The sequence below is a fragment of the Cibotium barometz genome, chromosome 2, assembly GCF_041138505.1.
Source record: "Cibotium barometz isolate CiBa-2024 chromosome 2, ASM4113850v1, whole genome shotgun sequence".
Lineage (NCBI taxonomy): Eukaryota > Viridiplantae > Streptophyta > Polypodiopsida > Cyatheales > Cibotiaceae > Cibotium > Cibotium barometz.
Genome location: NC_141047.1, coordinates 6,898,673 through 6,919,207, shown reverse-complemented (window position 1 = coordinate 6,919,207; position 20,535 = coordinate 6,898,673). Strand labels below are relative to the sequence as shown.

The 20,535-nt window shown below is 46.1% G+C and overlaps 1 protein-coding gene across 2 annotated transcripts in view; it reads right to left on the bottom strand.

Annotated features, from left to right (window-relative positions):
* Positions 1-19,442, bottom strand: part of LOC147640592 (uncharacterized) — a 51,707-nt gene extending 32,265 nt beyond the window's left edge. Inside the window, exons 1-2 of one of the 2 annotated variants that reach the window (XM_086813281.1) lie at positions 18,796-19,442; positions 18,224-18,267 (exon numbers count right to left, since the gene is read on the bottom strand). In XM_086813281.1, the coding sequence (XP_086669407.1) occupies positions 18,224-18,267; positions 18,796-18,991 (240 nt within the window). In that variant the 5' untranslated portion in view covers positions 18,992-19,442. The remainder of the gene's footprint in view (positions 1-18,223; positions 18,268-18,795) is intronic. The other variant, XM_086813273.1, reaches the window with a different exon arrangement.
* Between the last annotated feature and the right edge of the window lie 1,093 nt (positions 19,443-20,535).

Genomic DNA, 20,535 nt, shown 5'->3' with positions numbered 1-20,535 from the left:
TTCTTGCCACATGTCCCAATCTAAGAGATGGGTCCTTTCACAAACTTTATCTCTAAAAATATCCCAACTGGTAGACATTCTGTCATAGACACTTTGCCAACTCTTGGCTCAATTCCAGATGTAAAGACGCGAACAGCATTTCCATCGGAGTCGGGCCATAAATAGCAACTCTCCTAAATTTTAGGAGTGTGGTCCTTTGTATTCTAGGATAATCCCCCATTCCCAAAGCTTGTACTTTCCAAATATTTAGACATCCTGGAGTCCACCAGACCCCTTTCATACTGGGAAATGTCCAAGCTGGTGACACTTTCTTACAAAGGTTGACTTTGTGTCATGAAGTCGTTCAAGGCAGCTCTTCTCCATGACGCCCATGACACCATCATTGGTGGTCATCGGGACATGAATTCGACTTTGGAGAAGTTAGAAAGCCAATATTATTGGCCAAGAATGAGGCGAGATGTGTTTGCACATGTGCAACCATGTGACATTAGTCAAAAAGTGAAATCTCCTTGTGGAAAGAAGATAGGGTTGTTACAACCTTTACCAATTCCCAAGGGACCTTTCCAAGCCATACCGATGGACTTTGTCACGAATCTACCTCCCAATCTGGGTAAGCGTAATACTCAATACTTCACTCTTGTTGATAGATTTAGCAAATTTGTATGCTTATCCCCTGCAAGGCCAATGTGACCGCTGAAGATGTTGCCCATTTATTCATTCGGCATTGATACCCGATTAGCGAGATCCCTAGGACCATAGTATCAGACCGAGATGCCAAGTTTACCGATCATTTTTAGAGGGCATTGTTTGATAACTTTGGGACTAAATTGAATTTTTCCAGTGCATTTCACCCACACAGACTGACGGCCAGATAGAGACCTACAACCAGTTAGCCTTTGATGTGCTGAAGACTAAAGTGTTATGTCCACGATCAGCAAGGTAAGTGGCAATCGTATTTGTCTTTAGTTCAAGCTGTTTTGAATGATACCTTTTCTTCAGCTATTGGCAGGACTCCATATGAAGCAGCGTTTGAAAGACCATTCCAATCGCCATTGACCAGAACCTCGTCTTCAGTACCTGGAGCGAACAAAATGACGGAGTCTTACTAGGAGATTTTCGAGTCAGTGAAAGACAAGTTGGCTAAAGCGCAGGAAGCCTACACTCGACAGGCCAACAAAGACCGAAGGGATGAAAGTTCTCGGAAGCAGATTGGGATTATGTTCGAATCATGAAGCAAAAACTAAAACAGGTGGGCAAGCGATACCCAAAGTTATCATTAAGGAGCTTCGGACCTTTTCCCATCCAAAGAAAGATCAATGAGGTTTCAATGAAGTTGAAGCTACCTCTGAGCTAGACTATGCACAAAGTGTTCCATGTCAAACGGTTAAAATCGTCTGCAGGTCCAATCCCTTCAGAAGTGAAAGATGAAGCGGAACTAGATATAGTTGATGAAGCTGAAGTGATGGTTGCAAAACATATCCTTTTGCATCGCTTCAAGCATAGCTCAGGCCGAAGACAAAGACAATGTAACACACGGAAGCTCTGGGGGTCTTCTTTCAGCCCTAAACACCACTTAAGTAGAGAGAGAGAGCTGGAAATTCAATATATTCATATGGTACAAAGGTACCCTAATCTACAGCCATAGGCTGCCTTACATAAAAGGTGGTAAATCACCAAAACAGTCCTAGAATCTAGACCCATTCCCTAGTGGAATGAATGACTCACACAATGAGCATACACGCCTATTTATAGACTCTTGGACTTCTTGGAGTGCTGGCCGACCAGCAGCGACTGGTCATATAATCCATAAAAGCTGCGTCGTTTGGTCTTCTTGCCATGTAATGATGCGCTTTCAACCGCCTTGCTGTCTGGTACATCCGACAACTCCTGTAAGCAGCCGACAACGCCAAGTCCTTCTCCAAGTCCAAACTTGCCACTTTAGCACCTTATGCTCCAACTTCTGGTTCTAATGCTCTTTTTCTGGCTGCCTCCTTTTGGCCTAGCTCCAGAGAATGTCCATGGCATTTCTTGCCCATGCCAAACAATTCCTCACGAAGTTTCAAGACCGAGGGAGTCAGGGACCAACGAAGCGGTATGGCTTAACAAAGAGTTCTTTAACGACTATCCGACTTTATTGACAGATTATTTGGAGGCTATGCAACTTCCATCAAGTTAAGCAAAAGGGGATGTCACGTGCATCCCACACTTGGATGCCACATAGACATATCTGAACAAGAAGGTGAAGGACCTAGAGTGGAAACTGGTCCCATGTGAGCCCAGTCCGGGACGAGTCAACCAGGGTTCCACTCTATGCGTCCAAACTCCAAGGTCAGGTGTGCATTGTCCTACACATGAAGCACTGCCAGTCCATACTGTGAGTCTCCCTCTGGAATGATGTCAAGTGATTTGAGTATCTGGTTTGCGATCAGGTGCCAGACATCTGTATATGCATGTAGGTTTGCATGTCCAGCCCATAGGGCTACCCCAAAGCAGAGCCTAACGCTCTTGCTGTGGGCATGGGGGAGGTGAATAACCACCCCCAAGGGGCCAAGAGGGCCCCAAGCTCTACCCACCAGCCTTGGCTTGGGCTCAGAAGACTGTTAGCCAGCCCTAGGGGCTCTGGCCAGGTAGCGGGGCAGCCCACATAGCAAGCACCGGGGCTGCCTAACAACCTGGCATGTTACATGCAGAGCTTGATCATGATAACACACAACAGAGCCTTCTTTATACCTTTATGTGGTGAGCATCTTTAGCATCTACTTTAGAGAGTAGAGAGAGAAGAGAATGAGAATATAGAAGACGACACAGTATTGGGTCCCAATCCGCTGAGTATCGAACTATCCCAAGGCTTTGGTGAAGACTCTATTTGGCCACTGATGCAAGTCCAGCTAGCTGTAGGACTGCACATATGCTACCTGAATGTGAAGAGTATCTTCTTTCTTAGCCTGGAGTGTTTGGATGCTGCAAACTAAGCATGCTTTGCTGAGAATACCTGAATGAATTTATGTGGGCTGAGGTCAAGCTTTTATACCTCCTCAGGACTGCAGTCAGCTACCCATAGGAGGCTGTCGGCTGAGGCAAAGGACCCACGACCGGCCAGGCAGCCGCCGACAGGGCGCATGGCCCTAGACAACCTGTCAACCAGGTGGGCAGCCCACACAGCCAGCATAGGGGCTACCTAACAACCCAGTATGTTACATGCACTCAGCTTGATCGTGATAACGCACAACAGGGCCTTCTTTATACCTTTATGTGGTGAGAATCTTTAGCATCAACTTTAGAGAGGAGAGAGAGAGAGAGCAGAATGAGAATATAGAAGACGACACAATATTGGGTCCCAATACCCACTGAAGGGCCCCAATAAAAAACACTATTATAAGTTAAAACTAAAGAATATGGGTCAAACTGAATGAAACACGTTTCATTGCAACTATGGTGCTTGGGTGGCCAGGATTTTTCAACCAGCCGACTTCAGTGTGCTGGCCGACTAGGAGCTTGAGGGGGTATATAAAGCCCAGCCATAAATCAATAAATCTATTTCATCATTCACGACAGGTTGCTGCATTACAAGGGCCAGGACAGCCAAGGGTAAAGCTCCAACCAAGCTGAAAGTGCAAGACCCGTGTACTAAGCAGGATTACAAATGTATCTCGGTTACACCTTACAACAACTAATCACAATAGCCGCCACTACCACTGAGCAATTGGTTCAAGTTAAACCGATCACTCAAGGTTAACCCCTCATTCCAGGGCAAAGTCCCAAACATACAACTTAGTAGACAGCCAAAAGGCGTATCTACAAAGTGGCAAACTATGGTGTTACCGTTGAGGAGCACGAGGAGTAGTATATGCACAAGGGCATTGTGGAAGCATTGTGTCACGACCTTGTGTTTTTCTCTGGACAGTATACAGGTGTGCACGGGGACATGGTGGACAGTGTGAATGGCATCAGGTTGGAGTCAAAAAGTAAGCCCATGTGTGGACAACCCCAAGTGTGAAGGGGGCAAAGATACTTTAATTTAAAAAGGTTTTATAACCTTTGGTGGACAAAAAAAAGTAAAGTTATAAAGGTTTTAAAAACCTTAGGAGGCCCCTAGGCAATTTATAGAGGCTACTCCACTTTTGGAGGCCCACGTCTCTCTCTTCTCTCTCTCTCTCTCGCTTTTGGGGAGGAGTCGAGCAAGTTGGCTACGTGGATGAGAAGGGAACCACACCTGCGTAGAGAGTGCCCATATAGAACTGCTGGTCGTACAGAACAGCAGGTTGAGTACTCTACGGAACAGGCGGCTGCATGTTTACTGGCGGCGGCTGGAAGTACAGGCGGAGCTGGCGACCAGGGTACGGGTGCTGCAGGTTCAGACGCCTACTGTGCAGGTTGGTTGGCGGCTGGTATAGGCAGTCGGGCAGGGGCTGTACAACGTGTGGGGATTGTTCTCCTGTGAGGGTCGGCTGCCACTGGATGTGTGGAAAGGCTGACAAGCTAGTCGGGCAGCAGATACGTGCTTCTCTCTCTGGTGGAAAAACAGGCGAGCAAGTACGGCTACAGGTAGCACACGTGCTCTCTCTCTCTCTCTCTCGCGACTGTTGGGCTGCAAGATAGGCGGTAGGCTGGATTGGTAGCACACATGCTCTCTATCTAGCGACTGTTGGGTTGCAGAACATAAGGTGAGCTGGACTACAGGCACAGAGGGCTAAAACTCATGCTCTTTTGCACAAGAGTCAGACTGCAGCTTACAGGTTGGTTTCTCTAGACACACAGGCAGCCAGGTGTGTGCTTTTTGGAGGACGCCGTGTTTTTGCAGGACAGGAGGTGGGCTGGTTTTTCATGAACATAGACATCATGTCGATGGCGTTCAACTGATGGAACTTTCAGCTTCTCTTTGCTTTGGGTTCGGGACTGTTTTGAGATCAGTTTGAGGACTGTTTATGGGCTGTTTTTGTTTGGCTGCAAATTCAGCTATGTACGTGGGTTTTTGGCTGCAAGTACAGGTCACTTGAATGTGTTTCTTGGCATGGGAGTGAAGCAAGCTCGCATGGCTGCATGCTCATGGAGCATATTGTTTTCTTCCTGCTAGAAAGGAACAAAGGGACCTATAGTTATGGGCATCTCTATGTTGCCAGATGTTTCATGAGGGAACAGGTAACTAGATGTATGCTGTTGTTGGCACTGTTGTTGAATGGTGCCATGAATGGTTCTGTATGGAAACAGGACAGAAGTTTCAAAGGGAAACAGGCCTAAGGGTTTCATGTGGAAACAGGTCGTAGGTTCCTCGAGGAAAAATGTTTTTTTGGGTTTCTCCAGGAGATAGGTCACATGCAGGCAGAAAGTACAGGAATGGACACATGTATGGTACAGCCTTGCTACTGATTGGACAGGGGACAGGGAATTCCATGACAGAGATGGATAGTACCCTTGGAAGGTAGAGAAGGTTGGTACAGGTGTGTCGACTGTATGGTATGCTGTGCTGTGATACGAGTTCTCTTTTGAGAGACAGTTTGGGAGTCTGTGTTGTGATGCAGAAGCACTGATGTGTCAAGGTGTGATGCTGTTCATAGTGTGAGAGGCTATGGATGGCATATGCTCATGTTGTACCATCAGTCGTGGGTCCTGCGGGATGCCCATGGGCGTAAGGCTTGCGAGCAGCCCTTAGACTGTTACTTTGGAGTAGATAGAGCATTTTGAGGAGCATATTGTTTGTGAATGCATATATGTGTCATGCATATGTGTGCCATATGTAGAATGCTGCATGATTTTGTTTTTGGCTAACACAGTTAACGTGTTTCCATTTGATTTTAGACTTTTGCTGTAGGTTCTGAAGGAACAAGCAAGAGGTGTTTGTCACTTTGGCGTGACAGTGTGGCTTATTGTGCAGGATGATTGTATTATCACCCAGATGCATTGGAGGGCCATTACTTTTGTCGTATGGGGAGTCTTTGCTCCTAAGATACCTTACTGTGCCATTGAGTGCAATCGAGGACGCTTGCCATTTTTCAAGAGGGGGGGGTATGTCACGACCTTGTGTTTTTCTCTGGACAGTATGCAAGTGTGCACGGGGACATGGTGGACAATGTGAATGGCATCAGGTTGGAGTCAAAAAGTAAGCCCATGTGTGGACAACCCCAAGTGTGAAGGGGGCAAAGATACTTTAATTTAAAAAGGTTTTATAACCTTTGGTGGGCAAAAAAAAGTAAAGTTATAAAGGTTTTAAAAACCTTAGGAGGCCCCTAGGCAATTTATAGAGGCTACTCCACTTTTGGAGGCCCACGTCTCTCTCTTCTCTCTCTCTCTCTCTTGCTTTTGGGGAGGAGTCGAGCAAGCTGGCTGCATGGATGAGAAGGGAACCAAACCTGCGTAGAGAGTGCCCATATAGAACTGCTGGTCGTGCAGAACAGCAGGTTGAGTACTGTACGGAACAGGCGGCTGCATGTTTACTGGCGGCTGGAAGTACAGGCGGAGCTGGCGACCAGGGTACGGGTGCTGCAGGTTCAGACGCCTACTGTGCAGGTTGGCTGGCGACTGGTACAGGCAGTCGGGCACGGGCTGTACAACGTGTGGGGACTGTTCTCCTGTGAGGGTCGGCTGCAACTGGATGTGTGGAAAGGCTGACAGGCTAGTCGGGCAGCAGATACGTGCTTCTCTCTCTGGTGGAAAAACAGGCGAGCAAGTACGGCTACAGGTAGCACACGTGCTCTCTCTCTCTCTCTCTCGCGACTGTTGGGCTACAAGACAGGAGGTAGGCTGGATTGTAGCACACGTGCTCTCTCTATCTGGCGACTGTTGGGTTGCAGAACATAAGGTGAGCTGGACTGCAGGCGCAGAGGGCTGAAACTCATGCTCTTTTGCACAAGAGTCAGACTGCAACTTACAGGTTGGTTTCTCTAGACACACAGGCAGCCAGGTGTGTGCTTTTTGGAGGACGCCGTGTTTTTGCAGGACAGGAGGTGGGCTGGTTTTTCATGAACATAGACATCATGTCGATGGCGTTCAGCTGATGGAACTTTCAGCTTCTCTTTGCTTTGGGTTCGGGACTATTTTGAGATGAGTTTGAGGACTGTTTATGGGCTGTTTTTGTTTGGCTATGTACGTGGGTTTTTGGCTGCAAGTACAAGTCACTTGAATGTGTTTCTTGGCATGGGAGTGAAGCAAGCTCGCATGGCTGCGTGCTCATGGAGCAGATTGTTTTCTTCCTGCTAGAAAGGAACAAAGGGACCTATAGTTATGGGCATCTCTATGTTGCCAGATGTTTCATGAGGGAACAGGTAACTAGATGTATGCTGTTGTTGGCACTGTTGTTGAATGGTGCCATGAATGGTTCTGTATGGAAACACGACAGAAGTTTCAAAGGGAAACAGGCCTAAGGGTTTCATGTGGATACAGGTCGTAGGTTCCTCGAGGAAACATGTTTTTTTGGGTTTCTCCAGGAGATAGGTCACATGCAGGCAGAAAGTACAGGAATGGACACATGTATGGTATAGCCTTGCTACTGATTGGACAGGGGACAGGGAATTCCATGACAGAGATGGATAGTACCTTTGGAAGGTAGAGAAGGTTGGTACAGGTGTGTCGACTGTATGGTATGCTGTGCTGTGATACGAGTTCTCTTTTGAGAGACAGTTTGGGAGTCTGTGTTGTGATGCAGAAGCACTGATGTGTCAGGGTGTGATGCTGTTCATAGTGTGAGAGGCTATGGCTGGTTGTGGGAGCCCTGATCATAGGAGAAAGCTTCTGTATGCAGACTCATTGTGAGAGAGTTTCGATGTGAACAATGGCTGGATTTGTTTGTGGATGCCGAGTGGACAAGAAGCCATGATGCAGGTTCTTTGCAGGCTTCAGGGGTTCTACTGAGACGGCTGAGTTTCCAGCCTTATTGTAATCAAAGCTCTTAAAATCAATTAAAGAAATACCGCAAGGGGCGCCACTGCGTTTTGGGGCCAATCGGTGTCCCCGTACTGTTTGCAAGAGCACTCTAGCTCCCCCTGTTTGTTTTTCCTTTTTCTAGGTCCTCAATGGCGTTGAAGTGTTTTATGTGCGAGTGTTTGTTTCACCGCCCGTCAGATTTCTGAAGGCCGGTTACAAGGTTCCGTTTGCCGGGACATCGTCGACTTTCTCAAAGAGGCGAGCCCGTGGTTGTCACATCAAAAGCTTCAACATGAGGAAAGTGAATAGGAAGTGCAGGAGACAGTGCAGGGTTGTGTGTCTTTGCCTATATGAGGTGAAGAGCAAGAGTTGAAGATGAAGCTCAGGAGAAAAGACACCAAGGACAAGAAGTACTTGGCCAGGAACAAGAAGCAATTGAAGTGTTATGGTGCAAAACATTCGACAGTTTGTCACCGGTTGTATCTTCATAGAGGCTTCATGGGTTCGAAAGACAGTTTCTTTTTGTGTTTAGCAATGGTGATCTACTATGCTTCATCAGGGACTTGGGTGGGGTGCAAGCAGGTTTTGGGTGCCTGAGGATGTATCAGATGAGGCTCAGATGGAAACGGAGGAGCTTGACGAGGTTCTTATTCCCGAGCAGATACTAGCACATAAGGAAAGAAAGATACAGGGTAAAGTTTCCGGTCGCTATCATGTGAAGTTCAAGAGCTGATCACTGATGGATGCGAAGTGGATGGAGGAGGGGTGACTTAGCAGATTCACCTCAGGATTTGCAGCTTTATCTTGATGCCTTTGAGTTGGAGTCGACTCTTGTTACGACTCATTCAGGTTCAGCAGAGCATAGGTCTGGAGCATTGCCTGATGCTCAAGAGGGGGGGAGCACCTCTGCTCCCTTGTTACACAGACAGGCTCAGTTGTCATCTAGGAGTCGCTTGGTGACATCTTTGTATTCACCCGAAGGTACTGAGGCTGGCAGTACATCCGCTTATGGGACTTCTATGATACTAGTCACATTGATGGTAAAGTTGGGTATGGTTCACAGTCGCGCGCACTTTGAACTATAATTGCAACTATGGATAACTCTATAGAGGGCATAAGTCTTGCGAGCAGTTCTAGAGTTAGTTTGGTTCATATATGGATTGAACTCTATTTGTGCATGTATGCATACACTTTTAGAGGTAGAGGTATTTTTGTATTCTGGTGCCATTGGATCCTGGTACCATTGAGAATACATTGGGTAATACTCTGGATTGTGTGGTGTGCTGCATGTATATTGGTATGATACATCAAGTGCTTTATTATGTTCATGGATGCACCACTGGGTGTGACTCCTGCGGGATGGCCATGAGACATATGTGGAAAGTACTTAGTGGATGTAGTGTTTGGATGCATTGAGTGCTTTCATATGCTCATGTTGTACCATCAATCGTGGGTCCTGCGGGATGCCCATGGGCGTAAGGCTTGCGAGCAGCCCTTAGACTGTTACTTTGGAGTAGATAGAGCATTTTGAGGAGCATATTGTTTGCGAATGCATATATGTGTCATGCATATGTGTGCCATATGTAGAATGATGCATGATTTTGTTTTTGGCTAACACAGTTAACGTGTTTCCATTTGATTTTAGACTTTTGCTGTAGGTTCTGAAGGAACAAGCAAGAGGTGTTTGTCACTTTGGCGTGACAGTGTGGCTTATTGTGCAGGATGATTGTATTATCACCCAGATGCATTGGAGGGCCATTACTTTTGTCGTATGGGGAGTCTTTGCTCCTAAGATACCTTACTATGCCATTGAGTGCAATCGAGGACGCTTGCCATTTTTCAAGAGGGGGGTATGTCACGACCTTGTGTTTTTCTCTGGACAGTATGCAGGTGTGCACGGGGACATGGTGGACAATGTGAATGGCATCAGGTTGGAGTCAAAAAGTAAGCCCATGTGTGGACAACCCCAAGTGTGAAGGGGGCAAAGATACTTTAATTTAAAAAGGTTTTATAACCTTTGGTGGGCAAAAAAAAGTAAAGTTATAAAGGTTTTTAAAACCTTAGGAGGCCCCTAGGCAATTTATAGAGGCTACTCCACTTTTGGAGGCCCACGTCTCTCTCTTCTCTCTCTCTCTCTCTTGCTTTTGGGGAGGAGTCGAGCAAGCTGGCTGCGTGGATGAGAAGGGAACCACACCTGCATAGAGAGTGCCCATATAAAACTGCTGGTCGTACAGAACAGCAGGTTGAGTACTGTACGCAACAGGCGGCTGCATGTTTACTGGCGGCTGGAAGTACAAGCGGAGCTGGCGACCAGGGTACAGGTGCTGCAGGTTCAGACGCCTACTGTGCAGGTTGGCTGGCGACTGGTACAGGCAGTCGGGCCGGGGCTGTACAACGTGTGGGGATTGTTCTCCTGTGAGGGTCGGCTGCAACTGGATGTGTGGAAAGGCTGACAGGCTAGTCCGGCAGCAGATACGTACTTCTCTCTCTGGTGGAAAAACACGCGAGCAAGTACGGCTGCAAGTAGCACACGTGTGTTAGAAGTCATCTCCTATCTAGTTTTATACACCAGGGCCTTTGTTGTGGGTGTGCCCGCCCTTATGAGGTGTTTTATCATTTTTCCCACTCTCCGTATTTTTCCCCTATTTTTTCCCATTTTTCTGAGGCTTGGGAGGGCTGCCAGGTGATGCCAGGAGCACCCTATTGCTGGCCGACTGGATCTACATCAGTCGTGGGCTTCAAGGCTACTGGCCGACTGGATTTGATCAGTCGTGGGCACCTGTTTTGCTGGCCGACTGCATTTATGCAGTCGTGGGTCTTTTTATCAGTCGTGGGCACTCCTGATGCTGGCCGACTGCCCTCTAGGGGGGTATATATAGGACCCCAGCCCCCATGCCTTATTTGTATCATTTCTCGGGATCTTCTTGTGTATATCAGAGCACAGTTACACGCCTACATCTGTCTCTCTCTTGTGCTGTTTTTCTGCCTGCGTTTTTGCTCTTGTGTTCCCAGATTTGGTCATCATCTCCGCTGCATATTCTGACATGGTATCAGAGCCCTAGGCTCTAGATAGGTCTTGGGATTTGTGTGAGCAAGAGGGGGACTGTTTTGTGGCTGATTGGTGGACTGTTTTGGGCTGATCGGGAAGAGGAGATGCAAGAGGAAGGCGGGCTGATTTGCTGGACAGCCACTTGCAGGTATCAATTCTTCTTTGTTCCCACCCACCCACCCTTTTCAGAGTACATCCCCTCGATGGCAGATCTGTTAGAGATGGCCGAGAGACATGTGAAGATTCCGACACTCCCCACGTTCCCGGTGGACCGTCAGTTGGACGGGAGCAACTACGGCATATGGAAGGTTATGATGGAATCTGTTTTGGAGTCTTACGACCTCGCCGATTTCGTCGTTGTTGGTGTTCCACGGCCGGAAGTAGAGGAAGGGGAGTTACCGTCAATCCGAAAGGACCGGGAGGCCCAGACGCAGATGTGGGATCGCGTCAACGCCAGGGTCCGTTCGTTTATTTTCCTCAATTGCACACCACAGGTAATTAATCATGTAAAGCATATGACGCTGGCCAGAGGTATATGGCAGCATTTGGCCTCACTTTACAACAGGGTATCGCCCATGAAGAGGATTTCCTTGGAAGTACAGATGCGGGTTATGAGCCCTGCAAAGTCGTCGACGATGCGGGACCATATTAACAAGCTGCAGGCTCTTCAACAGGAAGTTCTTCAAGCTGGGAAGGAGATATCGTCAGAGGACATGGCCATCACGTTGCTGTCACATTTGCCCTCTTCGTACTCAACATTCTACTCGTCGTTGATTACCAGTGACCTCCACCCTGAGGAGGGTTCGTGAATTGTTCCTCCTGGTCCAGGACCATGGGCACAAGCTCCTCCCATGTGATGGTGCTGAGCCTGCCAACGGTCGAAAGGCCGTAACTCGGGCAAAGGGAAGGCTTCATCGGAGAAGTCTTCTGAGAAGATGTCCGTTAGTGACCGCGAGAAACTGAAGGCAGAGAGGACCTGTAATGATTGTGGCGAGAAAGGCCACTACTGGAGGCAGTGTCCCAAGCGGAAGACCGAGAAGGGTGAAGACTCCTCAGCAATCATGAAGACTTTGGCTTTTGTGCACCTGGAGGTGATGGACACCGATGCTTCATTTTCTTCAGGCAGGGAGGAGATTGGAGGACTCTCCGCAACGGATACTCGGGAGTGGATTCTCGATAGTGGTGCTTCCAGGCACATGACTCCTTCCCGTTCCGGTTTACAGGATCTCTGCAGGCTTTCTGGTCATATTCTTACTGGGGATACGTCCACTATCCCAGTTCCCAGTGAGGGCAAGATGGAGATAGTTCCCGATGGCAGAGGGGGGAAGCATTCCTCCCAGGTGTTGTATGTTCCGGCACTCGGTTTTCATCTGTTGTCAGTGCATCAGGTTTGCAAGACTGGCGTACGGGTGCAGTTTGATGAGCATTTTGTTGCTCTCCGGGACAAAGCAACGGGCCAAGTGGTTTGGGCAGGTGGAGTGGAGAATGGAGTTTACAGGCTTTCAGCACTCTCTCTCCCGAGTCCTCAGGATTGTGATGAGTGGCAGTGTGGTAATGGCTACTCAGGTGTTGGATACGCTGCAGGTGCGGGCTTTCCGAGACCAGGTGGTGGATAGCTTGCAAGTAGATGGCAGCAGTTGGCAGGAACTTTCCAGTACTGAGGGTGGTGGTTCTTGTGTTCGTGAGTCAGAGGATGCTGAACAGGTCACTTATGCTCTGATGTCTCGTCGTGTTCGGGACATAGAACTTCCAGTAATTAAGGATGTTCTTTCCACGGGGACCTTTCGGAAAGCCAGGCAGGTGGCAGGTGCTTACTTGCAGAAGGAGGTGGTTTCTCCAGGCTTTGTGGTTCCGGATTCAGAGGGGGTGGTTGACAGGTTTCATCAGGTTTCCAAGACTTGCTTGTGCACCGTAATACAGGTGTTGATCCTTGTGAGCAGTGTGATGTCTCTGAGATTCAGAAGCTGTATGGTTCATGGATTTGGTTGATGGACACCGGATTGGACGAGAGCTTCCTGATGAGGCAGTTGAGCTCTTGGTTGCAGATGTCTCTTTGTGAGGCAGGATTGCGTTTCCTGTGGTTTCTGCAGCGTACGAAGGATCATGGACTCTTGTACACATGAGGGGGATTGTTGGATGGAGTCCGACTCCGCGGCTGGAGTGACTCAGTTTGGGGAGGAGATCCGGACACGAGGGGATCTACTTCAGGCCCAAGAGCAGTTTTACGGAGCAGGAGGAGGTTGCATGGCAGGTTTGGGCTTCCATTGGAGGAACCCATGGTCATCCAGAGGCACTTTGTTCGTGAACAGATCGTTGCTGATGACATCTTGCTGGAGTTCTGTTCGACGGAGGACAGTAGGGTGGACCTCTTCACGAAGTCGCTCTCAGGATTTGCTCAGGCGGCACCCCAGCTCCCAGTGGTTGGTTACACAGCCAGGAGCTGAGAGGGGGTGTTAGAAGTCATCTCCTGTCTAGTTTTATACACCAGGGCCTTTGTTGTGGGTGTGCCCGCCCTTATGAGGTGTTTTATCATTTTTCCCACTCTCCGTATTTTTCCCCTATTTTTTTCCATTTTCCCGAGGCTTGGGAGGGCTGCCAGGAGCACCCTATTCCTGGCCGACTGGATCTACATCAGTCGTGGGCTTCAGGGCTGCTGGCCGACTGGATTTGATCAGTCGTGGGCACCTGTTTTGCTGGCCGACTGCATTTATGCAGTCGTGGGTCTTTTTTATCAGTCGTGGGCACTCCTGATGCTGGCCGACTGCCCTCTAGGGGGGTATATATAGGACCCCAACCCCCATGCCTTATTTGTATCATTTCTCGAGATCTTCTTGTGTATATCAGATCAGAGTTACACGCCTACATCTGTCTCTCTCTTGTGCTGTTTTTCTGCCTGCGTTTTTGCTCGTGTTCCCAGGTTTGGTCATTATCTCCGCTCCATATTCTGACAACGTGCTCTCTCTCTCTCTCTCTCTCTCTCTCTCTCTCTCTCTCTCTCTCTCTCTCTCTCTCTCTCTCTCTCTCTCTCTCTCTCTCTCTCTCTCTCTCTCGCGCGCGACTGTTGGGCTGCAAGACAGGAGGTAGGCTGGATTGGTAGCACACATGCTCTCTCTATCTGGCGACTGTTGGGTTGCAGAACATAAGGTGAGCTGGACTGCAGGCGCAGAGGGCTAAAACTCATGCTCTTTTGCACAAGAGTCAGACTGCAGCTTACAGGTTGGTTTCTCTAGACACACAGGCAGCCAGGTGTGTGCTTTTTGGAGGACGCCGTGTTTTTGCAGGACAGGAGGTGGGCTGGTTTTTCATGAACATAGACATCATGTCGATGGCGTTCAACTGATGGAACTTTCAGCTTCTCTTTGCTTTGGGTTCGGGACTGTTTTGAGATCAGTTTGAGGACTGTTTATGGGCTGTTTTTGTTTGGCTGCAAATTCAGCTATGTACGTGGGTTTTTGGCTGCAAGTACAGGTCACTTGAATGTGTTTCTTGGCATAGGAGTGAAGCAAGCTCGCATGGCTGCATGCTCATGGAGCATATTGTTTTCTTCCTGCTAGAAAGGAACAAAGGGACCTATAGTTATGGGCATCTCTATGTTGCCAGAAGTTTCATGAGGGAACAGGTAACTAGATGTATGCTGTTGTTGGCACTATTGTTGAATGGTGCCATGAATGGTTCTGTATGGAAACAGGACAAAAGTTTCAAAGGGAAACAGGCCTAAGGGTTTCATGTGGAAACAGGTTGTAGGTTCCTCGAGGAAACATGTTTTTTTGGGTTTCTCCAGGAGATAGGTCACATGCAGGCAGAAAGTACAAGAATGGACACATGTATGGTACAGCCTTGCTACTGATTGGACAGGGGATAGGAAATTCCATGACAGAGATGGATAGTACCCTTGGAAGGTAGAGAAGGTTGGTACAGGTGTGTCGACTGTATGGTATGCGAGTCTGTGTTGTGATGCAGAAGCACTGATGTGTCGAGGTGTGATGCTGTTCATAGTGTGAGAGGCTATGGATGGTTGTGGCAGCCCTGATCATAGGAGAAAGCTTCTGTATGCAGACTCATTGTGAGAGAGTCTTTCAATGTGAACAATGGCTGGATTTGTTTGTGGATGCCAAGTGGACAAGAAGCCATGATGCAGGTTCTTTGCAGGCTTCAGGGGTTCTACTGAGACGGCTGAGTTTCCAACCTTATTGTAATCAAAGCTCTTAAAATCAATTAAAGAAATACCGCAAGGGGCGCCACTGCGTTTTGGAGCCAATCGGTGTCCTACTGTTTGCAGGAGCACTCTAGCTCCCCCTATTTGTTTTTCCTTTTTCTAGGTCCTCAATGGCGTTGAAGTGTTTTATGTGCGAGTGTCTGTTTCACCGCCCGTCAGATTTCTGAAGGCCGGTTTCAATTGAGCATATCGTAAAAGCATGCCCAAACATGAAGAAGCGTGATAGTGCGAATGCAATGAGCCCAATGTGCATATGGTTCTCGATGTGTAGAGGAATAGTGTTAGAATATGGTGCATCTCAGTGTATTGGAAACTGTGCCTTTATTTCCTTGTATGTATTTTTCACTTGATTTATGGGTCGTGGAGCAATCGGCCAGCTTCTTAGCATCCCTATATAAATGGCCTCCCTCATCACACTTGTATCATCCAATCCCTGCACATTGTATTGCCTATTTGCTGGCTATCACCAATGTACAAGCCTCTTGCTTAATAAAGGTGATCTTGTCAACAATTGCTCTCTCTCTCTCTCTCTCTCTCTCTCTCTCTCTCTCTCTCTCTCTCTCTGCTTGTAACATGATTGAAACTCTCTTCATTTCCGACTTTGCATAAATGGAGACACTTCCAAAAGTAATTTCCAATACTTGTGAACATATGCATTCTCATCCTTCATTATGTTTCACCCAATCCCACTTCATTGTTATTTCATTCAATGCGTTAGAAAGTAAGAATTGTGCATAAAACCTTTGCTTAAACTCTTCCCACGTTCTAATAGAATTTAGCGAGAGCTTCTCAATAAGCCACCAATGGCTTGAAGTCACTAATGGTTCCTCTATTTGCATGCGGCTTCATCCTCTTAGGCATGTGCTCTCGGGCTTGAAGTCGCTAATGGATGGTTACTCTCTATTTGCATGCGGCTTCATCCTCTTAGGCATGTGCTCTTGCTGAACCATTAATGGAAGTGCCTGGACATTTGGGATATCTACATTTTCTTAATAGACATCCTTAGTACGATGCCAAGTTACATCCCTCGGTTGCATATGCAACTCTCAAGCTATGACTCCCATGGCCTGATCCATAAACGATTCAGCTTTCTTGGCCTTCAAGCAGTGGTAGAACTTCAATTCTTCTTCTTGTGCATTAAGAAGAGCTTGCATACGAGTAAGTTCACCCCATAATACTATGGATTCTCCTTCCTACACTTTTTCTTTACCACAGGATGACTGTCCCACATGTTCATATTCTTTGCTATGCACAACATGAGTATGCTCTTCTTGTAAGGCATTGAAACTTGAAAGCATGCACATCATTGTTCTTTCCCCTTGTGTTGGCATCTTGAACATTAGCTGTACGATTGTCCATAATGTTTTGAGTGTAAAGATAGCTTGTGTTCACGACAGTGATCGTCTTTCATGATGGAAGTGAAAGAGAATCGTATGCTCAGATACCAATGTGGTTGGTATGGAATGTTTGATTGATTGAACATGTCATTAAACACAATACAAAATGTAATTTGCTAAATTGACAAGAGACGCACAATGAACCGGAACGGCCAACCCCTTAGGAGAATCAAGTACATAGCATCATGCATTTCTAACCAAATTTCCATACCAATGCATATGAAATCAGTATTGCAAACAATATGATTGTCAATGAAGATCTCCAAGGAGCTGCCTTCTCATTCTACTCTCAAGTGTCCATGTTCCCTTCCATCTAAGCTCTATTGTTCCACCTAAACATTAGAAACAATCTTCAAGAAAACACGTAGAACAAGAGAACAATACACAAAATATGTGAGTACGGAGTCCTACCCTTCCCTCTTGCTACTTGTTGCCATAACCGGCCATGTGTGCTTACCAATTGCAAGTGGAGTTAATGACAACAGAAGTCTTCAAGATGACCACACTACCTGTCGTTTGTCTGGTAAAATGTCATTGCCAACAAAGTTGTGCCTCCATATCTAACTGGAGTGCAATCACTTGTTTCTTCCCAGAAAGAGAAGAGGCCCAACATGGACACAATGCTACACACAAGCCAAGTGAACGAGTGGATGTCATGAAGCAATCACCAACAAGGCAACCATGACCATGGTCACCACGAAACGCATTTCATTGCTGCTAAAACATGAAATGCGTTTCGCTATTGAACCGTTTCAATCATGGACGTTTCGTCCAACATTTCAAGGCACCTTGAAACTCGAGAAGGAAGAAATTAAAACATTCAATATTGAACATTATTGCAAGTTGCGCTTGCGGCTATGAGGCATGTTATTTTTGTTTATGTAACATGTATACAATATGACTCAGAATGAGGAAATCACTCAAAATTGTCCATGGATGCAATCAACATTGCATCGTAGTTTTAAACTTTGTTTGGTTGTTCGCTATTGGATTTTTTCACTTTTGTTTTCTTGATTGTAAGTATTAAAGTAAATCCGTAAATAAGTTTGAAGGCCCAAATTTGAAATTTCAGATTTGGGTCCCCAAATTGGAGGGAAAAATTGCACTTTCGCTCTTCAATTGAAGGCCCAAATCTAAAATTTCACATTTTGGCAAGCTAGCCCAAATTTGAAAATTCATATTTGGGCCCCTAAATTGAAGAGAGAAATTGCACTTTCCTTCTCCAATTGAAGGCCCAAATCTGAAATTTCACATCTAGGCCAAAATTGCACTTTTCCTAAGGTCCAAATGTAAAATTTCAGATTTGGGCCCCAATCTTCAGATTTTATGCATATAATCGTTTCGGTCTATCGATTCATTGACCACTTGCTGGCATTGAAACATTTCATTCTAAAATAAATCGTTTCAACAACGTTTCGTTTCAGGAGTGGAACGTTTTGCGGTGACCTTGGACATGACAATAGCTAGAACCAAGGAGCTAAACTTGTCTATCAAACATCTAGACTTGATGGAGGCACATTGCAAGAAGAGGGGGATCTTTTTGCTCATGGCATCAATATAAAGCTAGATTTAAGCATTTGAGCAAGTGGTCTGAGCTGCAGGAATGCAGTGCTGCAGATCACGAATCTCACATGTACTCAATATATAAAAGGATGAACACTAGATCAATAAAGCTCTGAACGAGGGTGAGAAACTGTTGCTTACCTCCCTTTTTTTGTCTCGCTTCCGCTTAACTTCATGAAATGTGTCTGCAATCACAAATGTAACCCCAAATCAAAAGCAAATCGCAAATGTATTTAAAGACTATAGCTATTGTACGGCTCTTTGTAGCACAACCTAACAGCAAAAGAACACCAAAAACTTAATTTTTTCCCACCAAGTCCATGAAATACTGGAAAAAACACTAGCTTGTTTATTAATTTGGGTCGGGGGGTGGGGGAGGGCTGGGGCTGTGGGACTACAGAAAGAAAAAAGATCGTGTGTGTGAATGAAAAAAAACAAATCAAGTGAATGAGTGAATGCAAGCTCTGAGCAAAGCTGGAAACCTCTGCTCACAGAAACCTGGAACTCAGGAAGCTCAAATCCAGTGTGGCTATGGCTGACATGCAGAAACCCCTAAAGATTTTTAAAAAACGCAAATGAGCACTTTGCACGAAAAAAAAAGCATAGGAATATGCTGACTCATCAGTTGTCTCCAAACCCTAACGAGGTGAAGCCACACTTCGCCAAAGCCCATAGCAGAAATCAAAACCCTAAACTTTTGCGCAGAATAATACCCTGATTCATGAGTTTATGGACGGCATCGTTAGGGTCCATGTTGCATTCCTTGAGAGTGGAGTAAATCTCCTCGTCGCTGTGGTTCTTCACGATTTCCTTGAGGTTCTGCACGACCTTCTTGGCAGCGGCAGGAATCGCGACATGGCTATGGCCATGGCTGGCACTGCCGGAGCCTCCAACCCTAGAGCTGTTCATGGCTATGGAATTACAGATGACTGTAGCTATGGCGACAGTCAGGGCAAGGTATCACCGCGTTGAAGATGAAGACAAGCCTATTGCATGCCTTTAAGCGCAGGATTACGAGCGCACAAGGCGAGAGGGAGGGGGTTGCCTGCGTTTGAGCTAAGTTTAAGGTCAGGTTTTAGCTTTGTTTAGGGGCGAAAGATTTTTTGCATTGAGTCCTGGTTTCTAAGTACTAGTCGTAGTTAGATAAATACTTCCTCATAGGAAAAGGAAAAAAGAAAAAAAAAGTCACAAAGCCTCGACAAGAAATTTCGGAGAAGGGATGAAATACGTTGCTTATTAAAGTGGTTTACTATAGTCTAAATCATATTGTTTTGTGCAATTATAGTAGGCATGCCAATTATGAAGGGGTGATGACCATTCAAATTTGTTCCCATGACTCGGTAGGTTTTAGGTTTTGGCAAAGGAATCAACCATGGGGTCAGCCTTTTGTAGCTCTTGATCTTTTTGGCAAGTCATGCATTCAGTAACAATTTTTTTGTACATATTTCTTTGTTGATGGCCAATAGAATTATCTCGTTACAACTTGCAAGATAGATGTCACCACTCTGTGACCCGTGTATGGAGGCTAACCAACACTAATTGTCTGAAAAGTCAAGTGATGCTTAGCTTCTACCTATATCTAATGGGGCTTCCTCCCCTTGGCCACATGACAATTTTTTTTGCCCATGCACGGGGGCCCCCAAGTAGACCTGCAGCCCGCACCCGCCATCCATGCACACCTTCACCGCCTACTGCCCTCCATCAAATGCATACAAGCCATATGTGTGTGTGCGCACGCGCGTGTACTCACATACATATAACATATGTAAGTGTGTGTTTGTGTGCACACGCAAGGTATGCAAAAACACACATATATATGCCAATGTGTTATCTTTTAAAAGTGAAAGCTTATTTTTTTAAAAGTGAAAGTTTTTTTAAAATGTTTTAATAAGCTTAATAGCAAATAGCAATGTGATATTTTAGGTCACACTTTGAATTTCGAGAGAAGGCAAAAGGTTACAAATTGATAAAATATATGTTGCTTTCATATAACCTTCAAATGTTTGTGCGCTCAATTAAGACCTATGCACACCCATATCTATGGCAATGTGTGTATCTTGAAAAGTGAAAGCTGCTTTTTTTATGAAGGGGAAATTTTTTTTATATGTTTTAATTTGAATAGCACGAGGCCCTGTTTACAATTATGATTTTTACACCACATAGTAGTTAAACTTTTGCAGTAAAGTTTCTCTATATGCCTACCTTGAAGATAAAAATATATATCTGTATATATATGTGTGTGTGTGCTCACACACAGACACACACCCGCACTCACACACATGTAGTTAAATTGGTGGATGTTGAAGAATAAAGTCCAATAACATTTTTCGTCGATTTTTTCTTCATTATGAATAATAGTATATGCATCATTTTTAGGATAAGGCTTCAGTGTTTGTCCTTGTTAATTTTGATATTCGTATCACTAAAAACACCAACGTGAAGGAGCAGGTTGG